Source organism: Vipera berus, assembly GCF_964194415.1.
Source record: "Vipera berus genome assembly, chromosome: 1".
Taxonomy (NCBI): domain Eukaryota; kingdom Metazoa; phylum Chordata; class Lepidosauria; order Squamata; family Viperidae; genus Vipera; species Vipera berus.
In genome coordinates this window covers 163,454,531-163,470,623 of record NC_138202.1, presented here as the reverse complement: position 1 = coordinate 163,470,623, position 16,093 = coordinate 163,454,531, and the positions used below count along the sequence as shown (strand labels likewise).

Sequence of the window (16,093 nt, the reverse complement as noted above, 5' to 3'; positions counted from 1 at the left end):
GCAGAGAGGGTAAATAAAGACCGAAAGTCATATTAAATTTCTTCTCCACCCAATGGGATGCCTTGAGTCTTCCATTTGTGTCATATATAATATTGCTTAAATTAGAGCTTGGCTGAAATTACAAGGCTTATGTTCTCCTAACTCTACACTGGACAATAGATAAACCTCACGATACTTTATTGCGCAAAACAGCTGGTGTACCCTGGCTAATGACTTTTTTTCAAATAGGATAATGAATTGTAAATTAAAATATTGTGGTACAGGCCATTAGAGAATGGCTTGCAATTTCAGAGAGTCAACGTGGAAAAGGATCTCTGTGATAACTTCTAAATGACCTTGTGGCAGAGCTTATGTTATCACTCTGCTATGTGACCCTTGATGCCTTTGTGTACTGTAAAGATATTTTAAGCAGCTGCAGTGGTGACAGGACCAGCGATTGCTGGCACATTATGCTAGACATGAGCAATGCTTTCCAGAGTTGGGTGTGTGGAAAACCGGAGGGGAAGTGTTCAAAGGTGTCAGTCTAGTGTTGGGAAAGTAGAAGGAAAACAGAGGCATAAAGTGCATTCTTCATACCTGGATAGTGACTGACTAGGGCTGTTTATAGTGCTAGGATGAAAACACCATTTGCACGATTGTTTCTCACTCTGTTGGTGTTGTATAGTCAAGTTGTGTGTTTTTTTTCTTGCCACCGGCTGATAAAATAATGTGATTGCTGGCATCATCAGAAATTTGGCTGCAAGGACTGAAGTCACAATATGTCAGAAGGTATTTACCCCTACTTTTTAAAGTTTTTTTTAAAGTTTTTTTTTTGTTCTTTTAGCTTAGACTGGTTTCCAACCTCCATCTCTGATTGATGTTCAATGACACAGAAGTGACAGATCTCTCCCCTCTAACTTGCAGTCCTTTTTTCTTTCCAAATCTGTCTGAAGTTTAGGGAACTCTTCAAAAATAAATTTAGCGAGCGAGTGACTAGAGTAACATACTGAAGGCAGATTTCGTTGCATGGGGATAAATTGGCTTATGTGAAGTTGGATGGATCTCTCTCTCTCTCTCTCCCCCTTCCTCCATGATAACTACTATTAAATTCCTGTTTTATAGGAACTCTTTCAAAATAGACAAATATTTCATAGACATTTAAATATTTCAATATAGAGATTTCTTTTTATTTATTCTTTATTTATTTATGAAATTTAATTGCCCCCCATGGGTGGCTTACAACATAAGAACATTAAAATCAATCATAAAAAACACAGCAGATAAAAAACATTAACAGATGGCAAAGGAGGAAGCCAGACACATGGGTGGTGGTGGTGAAGTTTTAATTAATCAACCACCTTTAGCATGAAACTCCCCCATTGGGTCCCCAAGCCACCTGGCAGAGGCAGGTCTTAAGGCTCTTCAGAAACATCAGGAGCGTGGAAGCCAATCTCACCTCCGGGTCTAAGATGTTCCAGAGGACATGACCCATGTCAGAAAATGTTCTCCTGGATCCCTCCAGCCGAAATTTCTTGGTTGACGGAATCTGCAATATGCCCTCTGCCAGCATGGGTGGGGCAGGACAATCCCATTGGGGTGAGACAGATCCTCAAGTAGACTGTACCCATGCCATGCAGGGCTTTAGGGGTGATGACCAACACCTTGAATTGCACCCAGAAGCAGACCGGTAACCAATGCAGCTTGCAAAGCAGTGGTGTAACTTGGGCCACTGCAGTTGTGCACCAGCTGTAACTTCCGAATGTTCTTCAAGGGTAGCTCCATGTAGAGCGCATTGCAATAGTCCAAATATGAGATGTGTAGAGCTTGAGTGACTGAGCGCAGGAGCTCCTGATCCAGAAATGCCACAACTGGAGCACAAAATGAAGTTGTGCAAAGGCTCTCCTACCTGCGACTGCCACCTGCTCTTCAAGAACTTGCTTCTCTTTACATCTAATAAGGCATTTTCCTGGATGGAAAGAACCCTTGAGTGCAGAATGGCTAATTAATCCAAGAAATTATATATTATAGTCATTTTCCTACTCATGCACAATCAAATTCACAGAATTATTTTTGGAAAAAACCCCACCATTTAAGAGGCATTCTTTGTCCTGGGAAGTAATCTCAAATCAAGCCAATTGCTTTTAGCAGTATTTACACCACTTCATCCATTTGTATTAATCCAGAGTATGTTTAGAGTCTGTCTTATATTCAGGGTAATAAATGCTTTTCTTAATGTTATTCTTTCCCTGGAATGGCCTTGGAAATCCCCTTGTGAATAAGCTAAGAGTGACTGAGATACTTTTAGTGAATCAATACCTAAGCCTGTTTTAAACACACATAAATGTCACTTCCTGACTTTGTTCTGTGCACAAAATGTAATGAATGGTAAGAGGAACAGCTGGCATTGGAAACAAATTGGCTGACTTGAAATATATTTATTGAATTCATAGGCTTCTCTGTCTAACAAGAAAGGCACATAATGGCCAAATGTGCCCATTTACCTATTGGCAAATAGCTTGCAATTAAAAAATAAATTGCTCACTAAGATTCAGCATACCAAATGCATAAAAACAAATTTAGTAGCACAATTAGCATCTGAATGAAAAAGCACTTTTTGAGCTTAAATAATGTTGTTACCAGTATTATATAATAAATGCTGCCAATATGGAATTGCTAGCTGAAACTTCTTTTTAGAATAGATAAACCAAATGTTTGATTATACCACAAGAAATTCCTAAAACTGAAATAGTCAAAGGGAAGTCTAGCAGATCAGCTGAAGAAGTATCAGAATTCTGCAGCCAAATACAGAGCTGACCTACAACATTTTGCTGCTGCCTGAGACAAAGGACTTCTGAAATCCCATATTATATGCCCAGAAGCCATGCTTGGCATTCCAACATATTCTGGCTTTATTTCCCCTTTATTTCTAGTCCAACCCCCCTGCTTAGGCAGGAAATCCTATACCATTTCAGACATATGGTTGTCCAGTCTTTCTTAAGAACTTCCAGTGTTGGAGCATTCACAGCTTCTGGAGGCAGGTTGTTCCACCAATTACTTGTTCTAACAATTAATATTAGTGTAACTCTTGTCCCACAACAAGTTGTCCTGCGGCAAGTTGGCCATGGCAAGTTGTCCCGGGGTGAGTTGGCCGTGGCGAGATGTCATATACATCCCCCCCCCAGCAAACCAAGATTGCATGAAATTGTTGCATCATGAGGCAAACTCTTCCTTTATATATTTCTGTTCAGGCATGTGATGAAAGTATGCAAATTGTAAGTTTTGAATATAACACGTGTTTCATCACTTGTGCCTCTCCTGCACGCCTAAAAGTAGCAGTATCCTTTGGTTGGGTCAAAATGGTGGTCTCAACTGCAAAATTGAGGGCTCGTCCCTTTTTGTGTGAACAGTATGTTGATGCATACTGATGTATGAAAACATGGACTGCATGACAACAACATCTTGATTTTTTTTTAAACCCCATTTGGACACGTCTTATATTGTGATGTGAGCCCATGTGCTGCATCTGAAACAGGCATAGCTGTAGTCACTCATGTGTGGTGAGTGTGTGTGTGCGTGTGTGTGTGTGTGTGTGTGTGTGTAATAATGCATAATGAAATCCTGAATTTCCCAAGCATAAGAACTGGTAGTAGTTCTTTGCCTAGTTAGATTTTTTTAAAAAAATAAAGAACTGGACCAAAGATTTGACAATAGCTACAATAACGATGTGAATACTGAAATAATTGAAAAGTACTAATAACAAATTATTGACAACTCATGTTAAAAATTAGTCATGGTACATACATCATGGGTATGGCCATAAAAGTGAGAAACTGAAAAACTACCTACACACTTGGAGCTTACTCTTAGGAGGAAAATACAAATAAGCAAATTAATATTCAGACTATTACTTTCTGTTTGCATATGAGTGCACCACTGACATTTGTTCTGTGAGCTGAATTAAGGCTGCCATCCAGTACACATTTTATGAAAATAAACTCCATCAGACCAAGCAGGATTAAGGTTGGGGTATGTAGGGATTGCTCTGTGTATTTTCATTTTATCATACATCATATTATGCATTAAGTTGCTATAAGCTTTCAGATCTTCCAGCTAGTATTCCCTATCTTCAACGTGGAAAATATTTTTAGAAACTTTAAGCCATCTACCCTTCCCGCAACATCAAAAAGAGATAATTAGGCAAGTGTGTCCAACACAAAGTTTACTGCTAGAGTTAAGACTAAGTCAGCCTGAAGACTAATAGCTGATTCAGAAGAATGCAATTATCCAGTGTGGCTTTCATGATTCTTGACCAATCCTCCTATTTCATAAGCCGTGGGTTGGTAGCAAAAATAGTTTTACTAAGGCTTCTACACAACATGTATACTTGAGTCAATCTTTTCAGCCTTATCCCTAAGAACTATAATCAAGTGGGCTTTGAAGCATTTTGGATCTGACTTTCCAAAAATACTTCAGAATCTGAAGGAGCCAAAATGTACTCCCCCATCTGCAACTCCTTAAAGCAACTGTGCCTTTCATGCCCTGGAAGGCCACCGTTGGACTTCTGCACATTCCAAAACACCTTTTGAAGGTAACTCAAAAGAGATAAATGGTAGTTGAGATATCATGATCAAAACCTTCCCTCAATTGCACGGTATGTGTGTGTGTGAGTGCAATTGACAGAGATACCAGAGTGGTTGGGTTTTGATCTATCTCACCTGTTCTGGCCTCCCTTGACGACATGATGACTAAAAGTAGGCAAGGCTGCTCACATGTTCTGTGTAATTCAAAGGGGCCACTGGAAGAGCTTGAATTAATTCCTTGTATTTTTCACAAAAGCCTCTCTTTTGACATATACAGTCAGGATTCTAAAATGAAGGTTGGCTGAGGATTGCATGAACCTTGTGAAAGATATCTAAGGCAAAGAGGAAAATGTGTGGGTCAAAGTGAAGACATGCAAAGTAAAACTCTCCTTTTTTTTGTCTTAAACTCCATTCACATATTTTTCACGTTCTCTCTTTATCCGTCCTCTTCCCTTCAGCAGCAGTGAAAAGGGGATTTGATGGCCCCAGGCTGTGTACCGATGCCCTCCAATTAAAAACATGCATTTTGTTTCTCCATCTGTTATGCTCAGAGGATGTCTTTGTGGTGGCTTTCTTTTTCACTCTCTTTCTGTCTCTTGGTCTGTGTTGTACAGAGTTCATATTTCAAACAGTAATTCATCTTTGGTGACTCTGTCTTCATGTTTTTTTCCTTTCAGCGACGACTATTAATCTTTCTTTTTTAATTAAGAAACAATAGTTCATTACTTCTGAAAAGTATTTCTCATCGCATTTCTTTTAGAACAGGGAGATTATCAGCCAATTCAGACGCAACTATTATTGGCAGAAGATATGGTGGCTTGGGACAATCTGGATATTACAATTCTGAGTTCGAAGCAACAAGTGTTCTGTTATTTTCCTCTTCTCAATTCCGTCTTTATCGGGAGAATTTCATCTTTTCCTATCTTCAGTTCTTATTATTATAGTCTGTATCAGGAGAATGAGTTATCCTGGATTTTAATTTGTCTATTATGGATTCCTCTCCTCATTATGCATTCTTCCAGATAGCACCCAAAGTAAAAGCAAACACTGGCACTTCATACATCCATTGTTATGATAAAGAGCTGAGATGAAAATGGACAAAATAAATCAACTCTAGAAGGCGTGCTGAAGATATTCTGAAGATTTTGAAATAAAGAGAACTGGCAATACGTGTTAGGCCTTACAGTGAAAATAGCAAAAGAACGAAAACAAAATGGCTTGTTCTGAGGCAAAGGCAAACCTATACAGGCAGTCTTTCACATGACTGATTGCTTAGTGACCGTTTGAAGTTATGACGGAGCCATCCAAAACTTACAACTTACAACTAGATTTTAAAATTCCAGTGCTGCCCCCCCCCCCCGCATGTAACTGCACTTTGGGTGCTCAGCAGCAGGCCTGCATTTATAGCTGTTTAAGCCAGTGTTCAATTCTGGTTTCTGGCAAAAACTGGCCCAATGAACAACAATGGTGTTCACCTGATGACTGCAGTTTTTACTTAACAACCGTGGTATTCACTCAATGACTGTTATGAAACAAGCCATAAAACTGGGTCCGATCATTTGGCGACCCACTTTATGACCATCAAGGTTTATGTCCATAATTGCTAGGCTCAATTACAGCCATACCTCAAGAACTTCCTGTATACTATTTCTAAATCAACAATGAATACACGTCACCTTGCTCCATAACTCCTTTGGATAAACCAGCTGTTAAGATTATAGGACAAGCAGGGTCCTGTACCTTTTGAAATGATGAGATTGCTTTAATCTGAGCACGTTTAAACACACAAAACCTCAATGAACTAAAACGTGGCTTATCTAATTACCTAGTTTTGTACAACCCACTGAACTTTTTTCCTTTTAATGACCCTGTAATCCCTTGCATTGGGGTGGAGTTGGGCAACTGAATGGAGCTCGAGTTTACTGGCCAGTTGGCCTTTCCTCAGGCCTATGCAGAGTTTGTAGCAGACAATTATTGTGCCTGAAGAAATATCTCCTGCTAACGAGGATCGAACTCACAGCCTCCTGACTGTGAGGCGAGAGCTCTGTAATGTATTGGGGTTTTTACTTGTACTGATTCATGTGTCTGTTTAAATGCTGCTTAAAGGTTGCTCAATGGTGTGTCTGTGTAACGGTTACTGACTAAGCCAGACTTGTTGTCTCCAAGATGATCATTGGTAGATTTGGGGCAGGAATGGGTTCCTTTAAACCTATTGGCCGCCGCCTAGTGGCCAACCATATAAGTAGCTGCGCAGCAGCCACTGTTTCAGTTCTGTTTTGCTTGACTCCAATAAAGCATGTTCCTGTTTGCAATCTTCCGTCTCGCTTATTGCCTGCAAAGAACCGGTTACACAAGCTCCATCTCTAGTCACCGCCGCTTGTACGATCCACTGAATAAATGTTTTTTTAAAAATCCTTTAATGTACAGAAAGAAATTAAAAAGGCACAAAAAATAATAAACAAACCAAATCTTACAATAAATATAAAAAGCATTCAGAATTTAAGCACAATATGAGAACTTGACTACGTGGAATAATGTTGATCAGTTTTTCTATCACATCAATAAAAAAGCAACTTCATAAGCAGAGAACAGACATATCATTTATTCAGGACTTAAAATGCAGAATGCTGCCATCTTTCCATTATAAAAGAATGATAATTCTTCATGCTAGGCAAGTTCACACTTTTTCATGTATTAATAAATTCTGAATTGGGGTTATATAATTCAGAATTATATGCATATCTTTAAGCCTACAGTAATTCCTTTTCCCAGATCCATAATAACAACCAAACAAAATGAGATAAAAGTGGGCCAAGCTCATATTATATGTTGAGATGTCCTCTCCATCATTTTAAACTTACAACATAATAACTTTCATAGCCAACACATCTTAAATGTTCTCTGAGGTGTCAGATAAAGGGGAAAATGTGTTGAATCAGCCTCAGTTTAAGATAGAAAGCATGCTTAATATTTCTTAAGATTAAAATGAATATTCTGACATTTTATTGCAATGCTTTTGCAAATAATCAATATTCACTGTAACAATATTACCTACTAAATCTGAACTAAAATTTAAAGAGGTATCATAAGTAATTGCCCCAGTATCAGAGCCTTTTCCAGAGAGCTAGATCTTCACTCAATGTGTTCAAAATAGAATAATTTGAGCCTGGTCATTTGTGCCTTGAAAGAGAACTTGTTGGGTTCATTTGTTCGCACATGCATACTTTTGATGGGTCTCTCTCTATATGCAGATGAAAGTCAGTTTGGGGTGGCTTTTTAAGGTTAGAAACAAGGAGACTATGAATGCTAACTCTCCCTTGGGCACTAGGTCAGCTGGTTGATTGCTGTGCCAGTTACTTCAGATCACTTTCAGAAAGGGGCAAAACGAATCCTGCCATGTTTGAAACCAACAAAAGTTAATCTATGAAGTATGAGTTACACTGACTGGGGTGATGCAACAATTAGGCTGAAGGAGGGCGTCTAACAAGTTAAGTTACAAAACAGCCAACCGACTGCTGTATGTTTGCAGTTTTGCTTTGTTTCATTTTTGGTGCCTTTGAGTCACTGTTGACTACTAGGACAGCCTAGATCAGTGATGGCGAACCTTTTAGACACCGAGTGCCCCCAAACCCCCCTGCCCGCACTCGCCCGCTCCACCTTGCCCCTGTTCCACCCCCACCCACCCTGCCCTGCTCTGCCTCCTGCCCCACCCACCCACAGGGCCACCTACAGCTTCCATGGCCTGCCACAGATCGCCATGGCGGTCCTGCAGCGCCATGGCGGCCATGCCCTCTGCCCGTGCCCTGCAGCATCATCTGCGCACGATGGGGTGCGAGGACTGCGTCTTGTCCCTGCTGCCCGGCTGCCATGTCCTTGGCTGCGCTGCTCTGTGTGGGCCACGCCCGGGGCAGCTCTCCTCTGGGGGGGCTGCTGGTGAGGAGGGTCCGTGGGGGAAGGTGGGGCTGGGGTGATGGCTTGCGTGTCCACAGAGAGATTCTGCGTGCCACCTGTGGCACGCGTGCCATAGGTTTGCCACCACTGGCCTAGATCAGTCTCTGCATTTTTCTTGGCAAGATTTTCAAAGGTGGTTTGCCATTTCCTTCTTCCCAGAGTTGAGAGAAAAGGACTGACCCAAGGTCATCCAGCTGGCTTGGTGCCCAAGTTGGAAGTCCTGATCTCCCAGTTTCTAGTCAAGGGCCTTCACCACTATACCACACTGGCTCTTAACTGATGTGGCTAGCACACAACTAACAGAAATGCAGTAACCCAAACAGTACTACAGAGAGGTGCCTTCAAGGCGATACTAAGAGGAAAGTACACTTTGAAGTGGAACGTAGAAACAGATGGAAGTGAGTGGGGAATCTTAGTTGACAATATTCTCCAGAAACAAATGCCTGCTCATTCTGGTGATGGGGACACTGGGCAGTGTGGATAAGGCTGCAGTCTGGCAGATGGGTTGGATTATACCCCTCTTCCACCACTCTCGGCCACATCAACCAGAGCAGAGTGTTTTCCTTTTTGCATTTTTCGCATTTCTGCTCTAGACTCCAGAGCAGCAGCTGCCACCCTGTCATTTGCAGCCCTCTATGGCTTCCCTCCGTAAGACCTCCTAAGCTTGGGGAAGAAGGCATAGATGCTGCTCTAATCTAGAGGGTGTCCAGCAGCTGGCCCAGCCAAGAAGGAAGTCAGCATGCAGGGGGCTCTTAAGACGGGCAGAAAGGCATGGATGCTGTAACCCTCTGAAGTGGTCCTTCCTCTGGGTAAAATGGAGAGGTGGATTGTCCTGACCTTTCCGGGAAGTTTTTTTCAATCAAAGTACAGAGCAAATCTAAAGGAGGTTTGTCCATACTGCTGGGAGACTTTCATCCTGATTTCTGATCCATTTTTTTTTTATCTGTAGCCCTTAGAAGGCCACGTTTGGGATCTCTTACGGGAAGCCGACAAGACAGCAGCGGAACGTCAAGATGAAGAGCAGGTGTACGAAGCCATGGCGGAGTCTCTAGGAGATGCCTGGGACTCCCTGACGATTGTTCTCGAGAAGCGGAGGACGCTGTTAAAACTGGGTTTACAGTTCTTTGAAAATGCTCTTGAGGTCGGTCTACAAGAATGGGAAGTTCTTTTCACCTTCATAGAAAACAAATCATTGTTGCATTTCAAGTATCCCTTTCTATTTGATGACTTTTCATTACTTCATTAGACGGGGCGTGGGGGGTTGGGGGGGAGACAATTGCAGCTGTTTTTCTGTTTCCATAGGAATGATCGGAACCAGAGCAAAAACCACAGGGTGGGATCTTAGCAGATAAAGTCATAGAGCTGGAAGCGACTTTTGAGACCACCAAATTCAGCTGCTTTCTCAGTGTAGGAATGCAAATTAATGCCATCCATCGGAAGTCAAAAAAGTCAGGATGGTGGTGTTGATTGCTGCCTTAACATCTCAGGAAAAGGGAACTTATCATCTCCTTTAGTAACTATTCATCCAGTGGCATTGCTGTTACTCTTCTTAACTGTCTTATCCTACTGAATAATTACTTTCAGAGTAGCCTCCGAAAGCAAGCAACAAGAAAACCTGGCTTGGGTGAGACAACGAAAGAAAGGAGGCAAGCCTAAAACTCTTGCCATATACTGCTTGCATCCTGTATAGGTAGTCTTCGACTTACGACCTCAACTGAGCCCAAAATTTCTGTTGCTAACAGAGATATGTGTTTAATGAATTTTGCTCCATTTTTCAACCTTCCCTGCCACAACTGTTAAGTGAATCACTGCCATTCTTAAGTTTGTTAAGTGAACCTGGCTTCCCCATTGACTTCGCTTGTCAGATGGTCTCAAAAGATGACCACATGGCCCCGGGGCACTGCAACCATCAAAACATGCAAGTCAGTTGCCAAATGTCTGAATTTTGATCACATGATCGTGGGGATGCTGCAATGGTCGTAAGTGTGAAAAACTGTCATAAGTCGCTTTTTTCAGTCCTGTTGCTAACTTTGAACTGTCCCTGAGTGAACTGTTGTAAGTCAAGGACTACCTGTAAATTGCACCTGTCTCTCTCTCCTTTTTAGCAAAAACAACAACAACAACAATGGCCTGTCTCTATATCTTGGTCCTGAAATACCGTTTTTCTCTTTTAGTTACTTTAGAGTCTATCAATACTGCTATTCAGTGCTGAAGGAGTTCCCCATAACTCATTTGGAGGGGAAAAAATGGTAGGACCCACTCTACTCCTGAGGAACTCACCTGTTCCTCAGTGAGGCAAATCCCTCTTGATCCCAACATTTGAGGAGAAGGGCTCACCCCCCCCTCTACATTCTCAGTCATGGAAATTATCAAAGCATAAGTCATACAGGGGCCCCAGGGGGAGATTTATACCACCTGCTGTCGCAGTTCTGAACTAGGGGAATTTCATTTCTCTCAGCAGGACAGAAACACATGCAGAGATGGGCAGGCAGTTGGTTATGCACACTATCGGATTCCTTGAGGTAGCAAAAGTGGAACCAAGGATCTATCCTGATTGTGCTTGAAATATCCAAGCAAGGGGCAAATGGGAAATAACACGTGTCAATTTCCAATGGAAAATCCTGGAAGCCTCTTGCTGCAAAAGCGTGGCTTTTAATTGACAGAATATGATTAGATGTAATCTTTTGTTTTATTAGGATAAAACACAAGCCTCATCTCCAGGATATTCTTTAATGAAAGTCAGAAGTTAAATCCAAACGCTGGAGGATAATGGATTTGTTTTCTATCATAAAAATAATAAAAATGGAACAGAATGTTTGCAAAACAGCAGACTGAGCAAAAGGCGTCATTTTTTCACGAACTTTCTTAATTTCACCTGAAGTACCAACATCCTGATCGGGGGGGGTTTCTTTTACGCACAGCAGTTTTATTTAGGAGAGAAAAGGCAAAGCTATTCGCCTGCTTGAAATACGTTGTGAGATTAGAAACCAAATAAAATGAAACAGGAAAATAAACCGTTTTTTTTAAAGAAAACACACACAATAAGCTACTAGTGTGCACAAACATTCATTGCAGAGGTACTGTTTTGGATCAATGGCTATACTCCCACTGGGTCAATATGGTAAACTATAACATGTTAAACTACTTGACCTGGGTTTCAAAACTTCAGACCGAAGCAAAAATCTCTACATTTTTCCTGCCATCTAATCATCATCTGGTTTAGTAAAGCCTGCCTCTGATAGCACTGTTCAGCTAATTAAATTACAGCTAAAAAGTAAAATGTATCACATTTTAACAACTGCACACAGTGGTTAACTGTATGTGAGCTTATCTTCCACCTAGATGTACGTGTGTATTCCAATTTACATAAAAGCTAGAAGTATTTTCCTAAAAAAAAAGGCGGAGTACTTGAATAGCAAGAAAACTGGCCACTCTAGGCAATCTTGTGTTTTCAAAAATATTTGCTTTTTCAGGGAATCTCCCAAAGTTCCATTTTGGAACAAAAAAAGGGCTAAGAATTATATCTTTTCAATAGTGGCCATTATTTCATGAGAATTTTCCCATAGAAGATGCAGTTGCAATGGGGTCTGTGAGAACCAAGATAAATTACTCTTTTCCACGGCCTTTCTGAGGTGGTTGAGAGTATTTTTGTTTTGTTTTATTAGCAGGCATATTTTGCTCCAGGGTAGGATGATCTGGTAGATATTACACCCCATTGATTTCAAAGCATTCTGCTTTAGGGAAGAATGGGAGGATTGGGGCAGGGGGGCGGATTCTGTTTGGCACAATCGCCTATTTCCTCGAGGCTGTATTCAGTTAGTGGCAAGCAATGTGGAGGAGAGGAAATACAAGGCAACACATCTGTGGGAATTTTTTCAAAGCTGGAACAATTATGTTGCCTGCCAGAGAATTGTTTTAGTTGATTTTCTTTGCTCTAGCAAGTCAACACAATGCTCGGCATTTAAGATTTGTCATTGTTTGAAACGTGTTAAGCTAGCAAAAATCAGAGGATGAGGGCAACAATCAAGCAGATAACAGGTCCTCGTTTCCATTTCTTTGAAGAGGTCCCTATTTCATATAAGCAGTTGGAAGCGGCAATTATTTTCAGTGCTTCTGGCTGGGAACTGTTGAAATTGAAATCTACCTCATCTAAAAGGTACAAGGAAGACAGCTTTAGAAGAACAGGACAAGTATATTAATAATGTGCAAAGCAGTTGAAAAGCATATCTGATTCTTTTCAATGATACATGCAGCACTTTTTGAAGAGTCTATTTTTCGTATCTCTACACAGTTTGCGGCTAAAATTGACCAGGTTGAAGATTTTCTGCAGTATTCTCAAGAGTTTGAAAATCCTGCATCTCTGAAAGAACTCTTGCATCAGCACAAACTTCATACAAAAGGTATTGAAGAGGGTGGGAGCATCTTCTTTTACAAGGGAGATTTTGAGTAAGGTCTTTCTGAATTAAAGTTGGGTTACAACTTCTTCTGAAGTTAATGGTCTTGGTCACGGTTCAAATAGTGCAAGTTTTTTTTAAAAAAAAAATAACACAGATGTCATAATGTGTGCCTTTCCCCCAGCACTACAAGATTTGCTCTGGAGAGAGCTAGATTTAAATTCTGTGCACGGTTTCCGTATTCCTGCTTAGTCTGCATCAAGGATTATTGTGAGAATTACATAAAGGAGAACCACTTACGCTGTCATAAATGTCACTGATTTTAACAGTTCTCTTCAACTATTGACTAAGGGTAACTCCTACTTCAGCTAATCACAGCACAAACATATCCTGGCAACATTTCTTTTCAGTATCCTAGGGTCAAAAATGCGATGGCTCAAATCACCCATGTATCTGTATCAGGTATTCTAAGCCCACCCAGGGGCAGTATCCCCATATAGAAAATCTGTTCAGTTTGTTCCCATTGGAGGGAAGCCAGATGATTGGCCATGACTCGGATCCAAAGATGCGGGATAGGGATGAGGAACAGGTGAGCACATTTCATGCGAGTGTAATTTTCTGCCAGCTCAAAGAAGCATAAAGAACACGTCTACTGTGCAGTTGGGAAAATTCGTAAGGCTGGATATGATTAAAGTTACATATTGCTCTGCTCTGTCATCAGAGCTTCCCAAAGTCACGTGATTGCTGTAATGCTTGACCAGAGATATCCTCTTGGTGCATCTAGTGATTCAATTGGATTTGGCATTACTGTGCCATTTGGTGCAGGAGCGCTGATTTGCAGAAATGCTGGAGGATTTGGCATTATTGTGCATACTGGTACATCCAAAATCTGGAAAATATTTTAGTAGTCCATTAACACACACTCTCTCTCTCTTTCTCGGAAGCAGCAGTAACAGAAGACCTCATTTATTTTATATACACTTTCTTCATGAAGCTTCAGGAAGAACAAGCTTTAAATTGAAAACCACATGAAATGAAACCCAGGCATGTCTAAAACATTTTGAATATATGCCTTTCCTCTTGTCAAGTTGAATGCAGCCTTCAAATTCTGGAGTGAACGTCCTTTGTTCAGATAGCCAACCATGACTGTTTTTTTTAAAAAAAATTGTAATGTTGTATGTAATGATTTTCTTCCTTAGCTACATTTACTTCAGCAACTAATCAATGCGCTTTCTCTGTAGAGACAATTCTATGTCAGAGGTCTCCAATCTTTTGGGCACCAAGGGCCAGTTCCATGAAGAGAGGTTTTTCCGTGGACTGGAGGTTGCGTGGTTTTGTGTGCTGCCTGCATCTCACAGATGGGGCTTTGCTTGTTTGTGTGGCCTGGTCACTGGCATGCCGTGGCCCGGTACTGGTCCAAGGACTGGGAGTTGGGGACCCTTGTTCTACGTGATACATCTGCTGTTTGGAATCCATTTCTTTATTAGGTGGGCTGATGTGGTAGGGACTAGATAGTTAACCCTTCTCTGGATAAGTGTTCAGATTCACTGCTACACTATGATTGTAGGATCAATGCATCATCATTTGAGTGGTAACAGGGTTTGCAAAGGTGAGGTCCTATCAAGCCTTACTGTTAGCCTACCTAATGAAATACAGTGGTATCTTGGTACTCAACAGCTTTGAAACTCATCAAATTTGGTATTCAAGGCATTTTGAAAATTTTGTTCCGGTACTCATTTGTTTGGCACCAAATGGACAAGTTAGAACTTATCAGTGTCAGCTGCCTTGTCACTCACCACATTATTCCTTATGGGAAAAAACTGTTTTGTGCTCATCATTTTTGGTACTCATCGCACATCCTAGAACCAATTAATGGTGAATACCGAGGTACCAGTATATGCCTTTTTCTCTGTCCTGTAAAAGTCATGCATTTGTGGCATGTTTAATTCAACAGATTTGACTCTCCATGCATTAAGGATTGTCAAACCTAGTTAATGAACAGAGTACACATTGGCAGTAGCAGCCCTAACATAAGGAAGATAGGGGACATTCCCAAAAATTCTGATTTCCCATGCATTTCAGACATAATAGTGTTATTTAAGAAGCTGTCCACAGGTGTTATTTTTCCCCCACAGCAGTTTAGAAGTAGTATCTGAATGAGGTTTGGAAGAATTTTTTTTTAAAGAAAATCTGTTTATGCAACATGTTATAGGCAGATTTTCCTTTCTTAAGACTCCATGCTCCTAAACCTGATTTAGATATTACTTTACAGTTAGATAGAGGATCAAGCTATGACTGAAGAGGAACTTGAGGAAGACATCTTAAATTCTGAATGCTTCTGTCTTCCTTCAGCAATCCCTCTTGGACTCTGTTGCTAAGAATCGCCAATGTTCAAGAGGAGAAATTGCAGAAACACAGTAGTTCTTTTGTGCAAGGCCTAAATTGTGCTAAATTCAAGGCAGCCCACAGTTAAAATTCCCATTAAAATTTACTTCTTTAAAATATTTTCAGCTGTAGAGCAACAGCCATTGTGATCAAAAGATCACAACAGTTTTCCAATCCTTAGAAGGGTCACTTTCTAAAGAAGTACTATGCAGTTCTGGCTGTCCCCGTCTAGGTGTAATAAACTAGAGAACAAATCTGTCCTGAGCCATTGAAATTCATTGGGTAACTTCAGACCAGTCAGTCCAAACTATGTCATTAGGTTGCTTTGGAGATAAAATGATGGGCGATCCCTTAAACTGCCTTGAATTTCCCACAAAAAGGTGCTGTGCATATCTAAAATATAACAATACAATGGTTGTGTTTGAAAATAAACCCTATCCACGTCAATGTATTTTTCATCCAAGAGGATAGCCTAGTTTAGTGGGACACCCTCTAGGCATTCATTTTACAGAGTAAGGCTGTTGTAATCATTAAGAGCCTTGGTGGAGTAGTGGGCTAATGCCTCCTTAAGTAACACCAGCTGCCTGCAATTAGTGCAGGTTCGCATCCCACCAGGCTCAAGGTTGACTCAGCCTCCCATCCTTCCGAGGTAGGTAAAATGAGGACCCAGATTGTTGGGGGCAATAAGCTGACTTTGTAATAATGCCGCTTGGGGTGTGTGTGAAAGCCCTAATAAGCAGGCATATACATAGAATGAAGGCTACTGCTAAGCTTGTAAGCCGCCCTGAGTCTTCGGAGAAGGGC

At 41.0% G+C, this 16,093-nt stretch overlaps 1 protein-coding gene across 1 annotated transcript in view; it reads left to right on the top strand.

Moving 5' to 3' along the window:
• CCDC141 (coiled-coil domain containing 141) overlaps nucleotides 1-16,093 on the top strand; it is a gene marked incomplete at both ends in the record, with an annotated part of 144,843 nt that overhangs the window by 22,540 nt on the left and 106,210 nt on the right. The window contains 2 exons of the mRNA XM_081314251.1: nucleotides 9,460-9,651; nucleotides 12,802-12,910. Of these exons, the coding sequence (XP_081170377.1) occupies nucleotides 9,460-9,651; nucleotides 12,802-12,910 (301 nt within the window). The remainder of the gene's footprint in view (nucleotides 1-9,459; nucleotides 9,652-12,801; nucleotides 12,911-16,093) is intronic.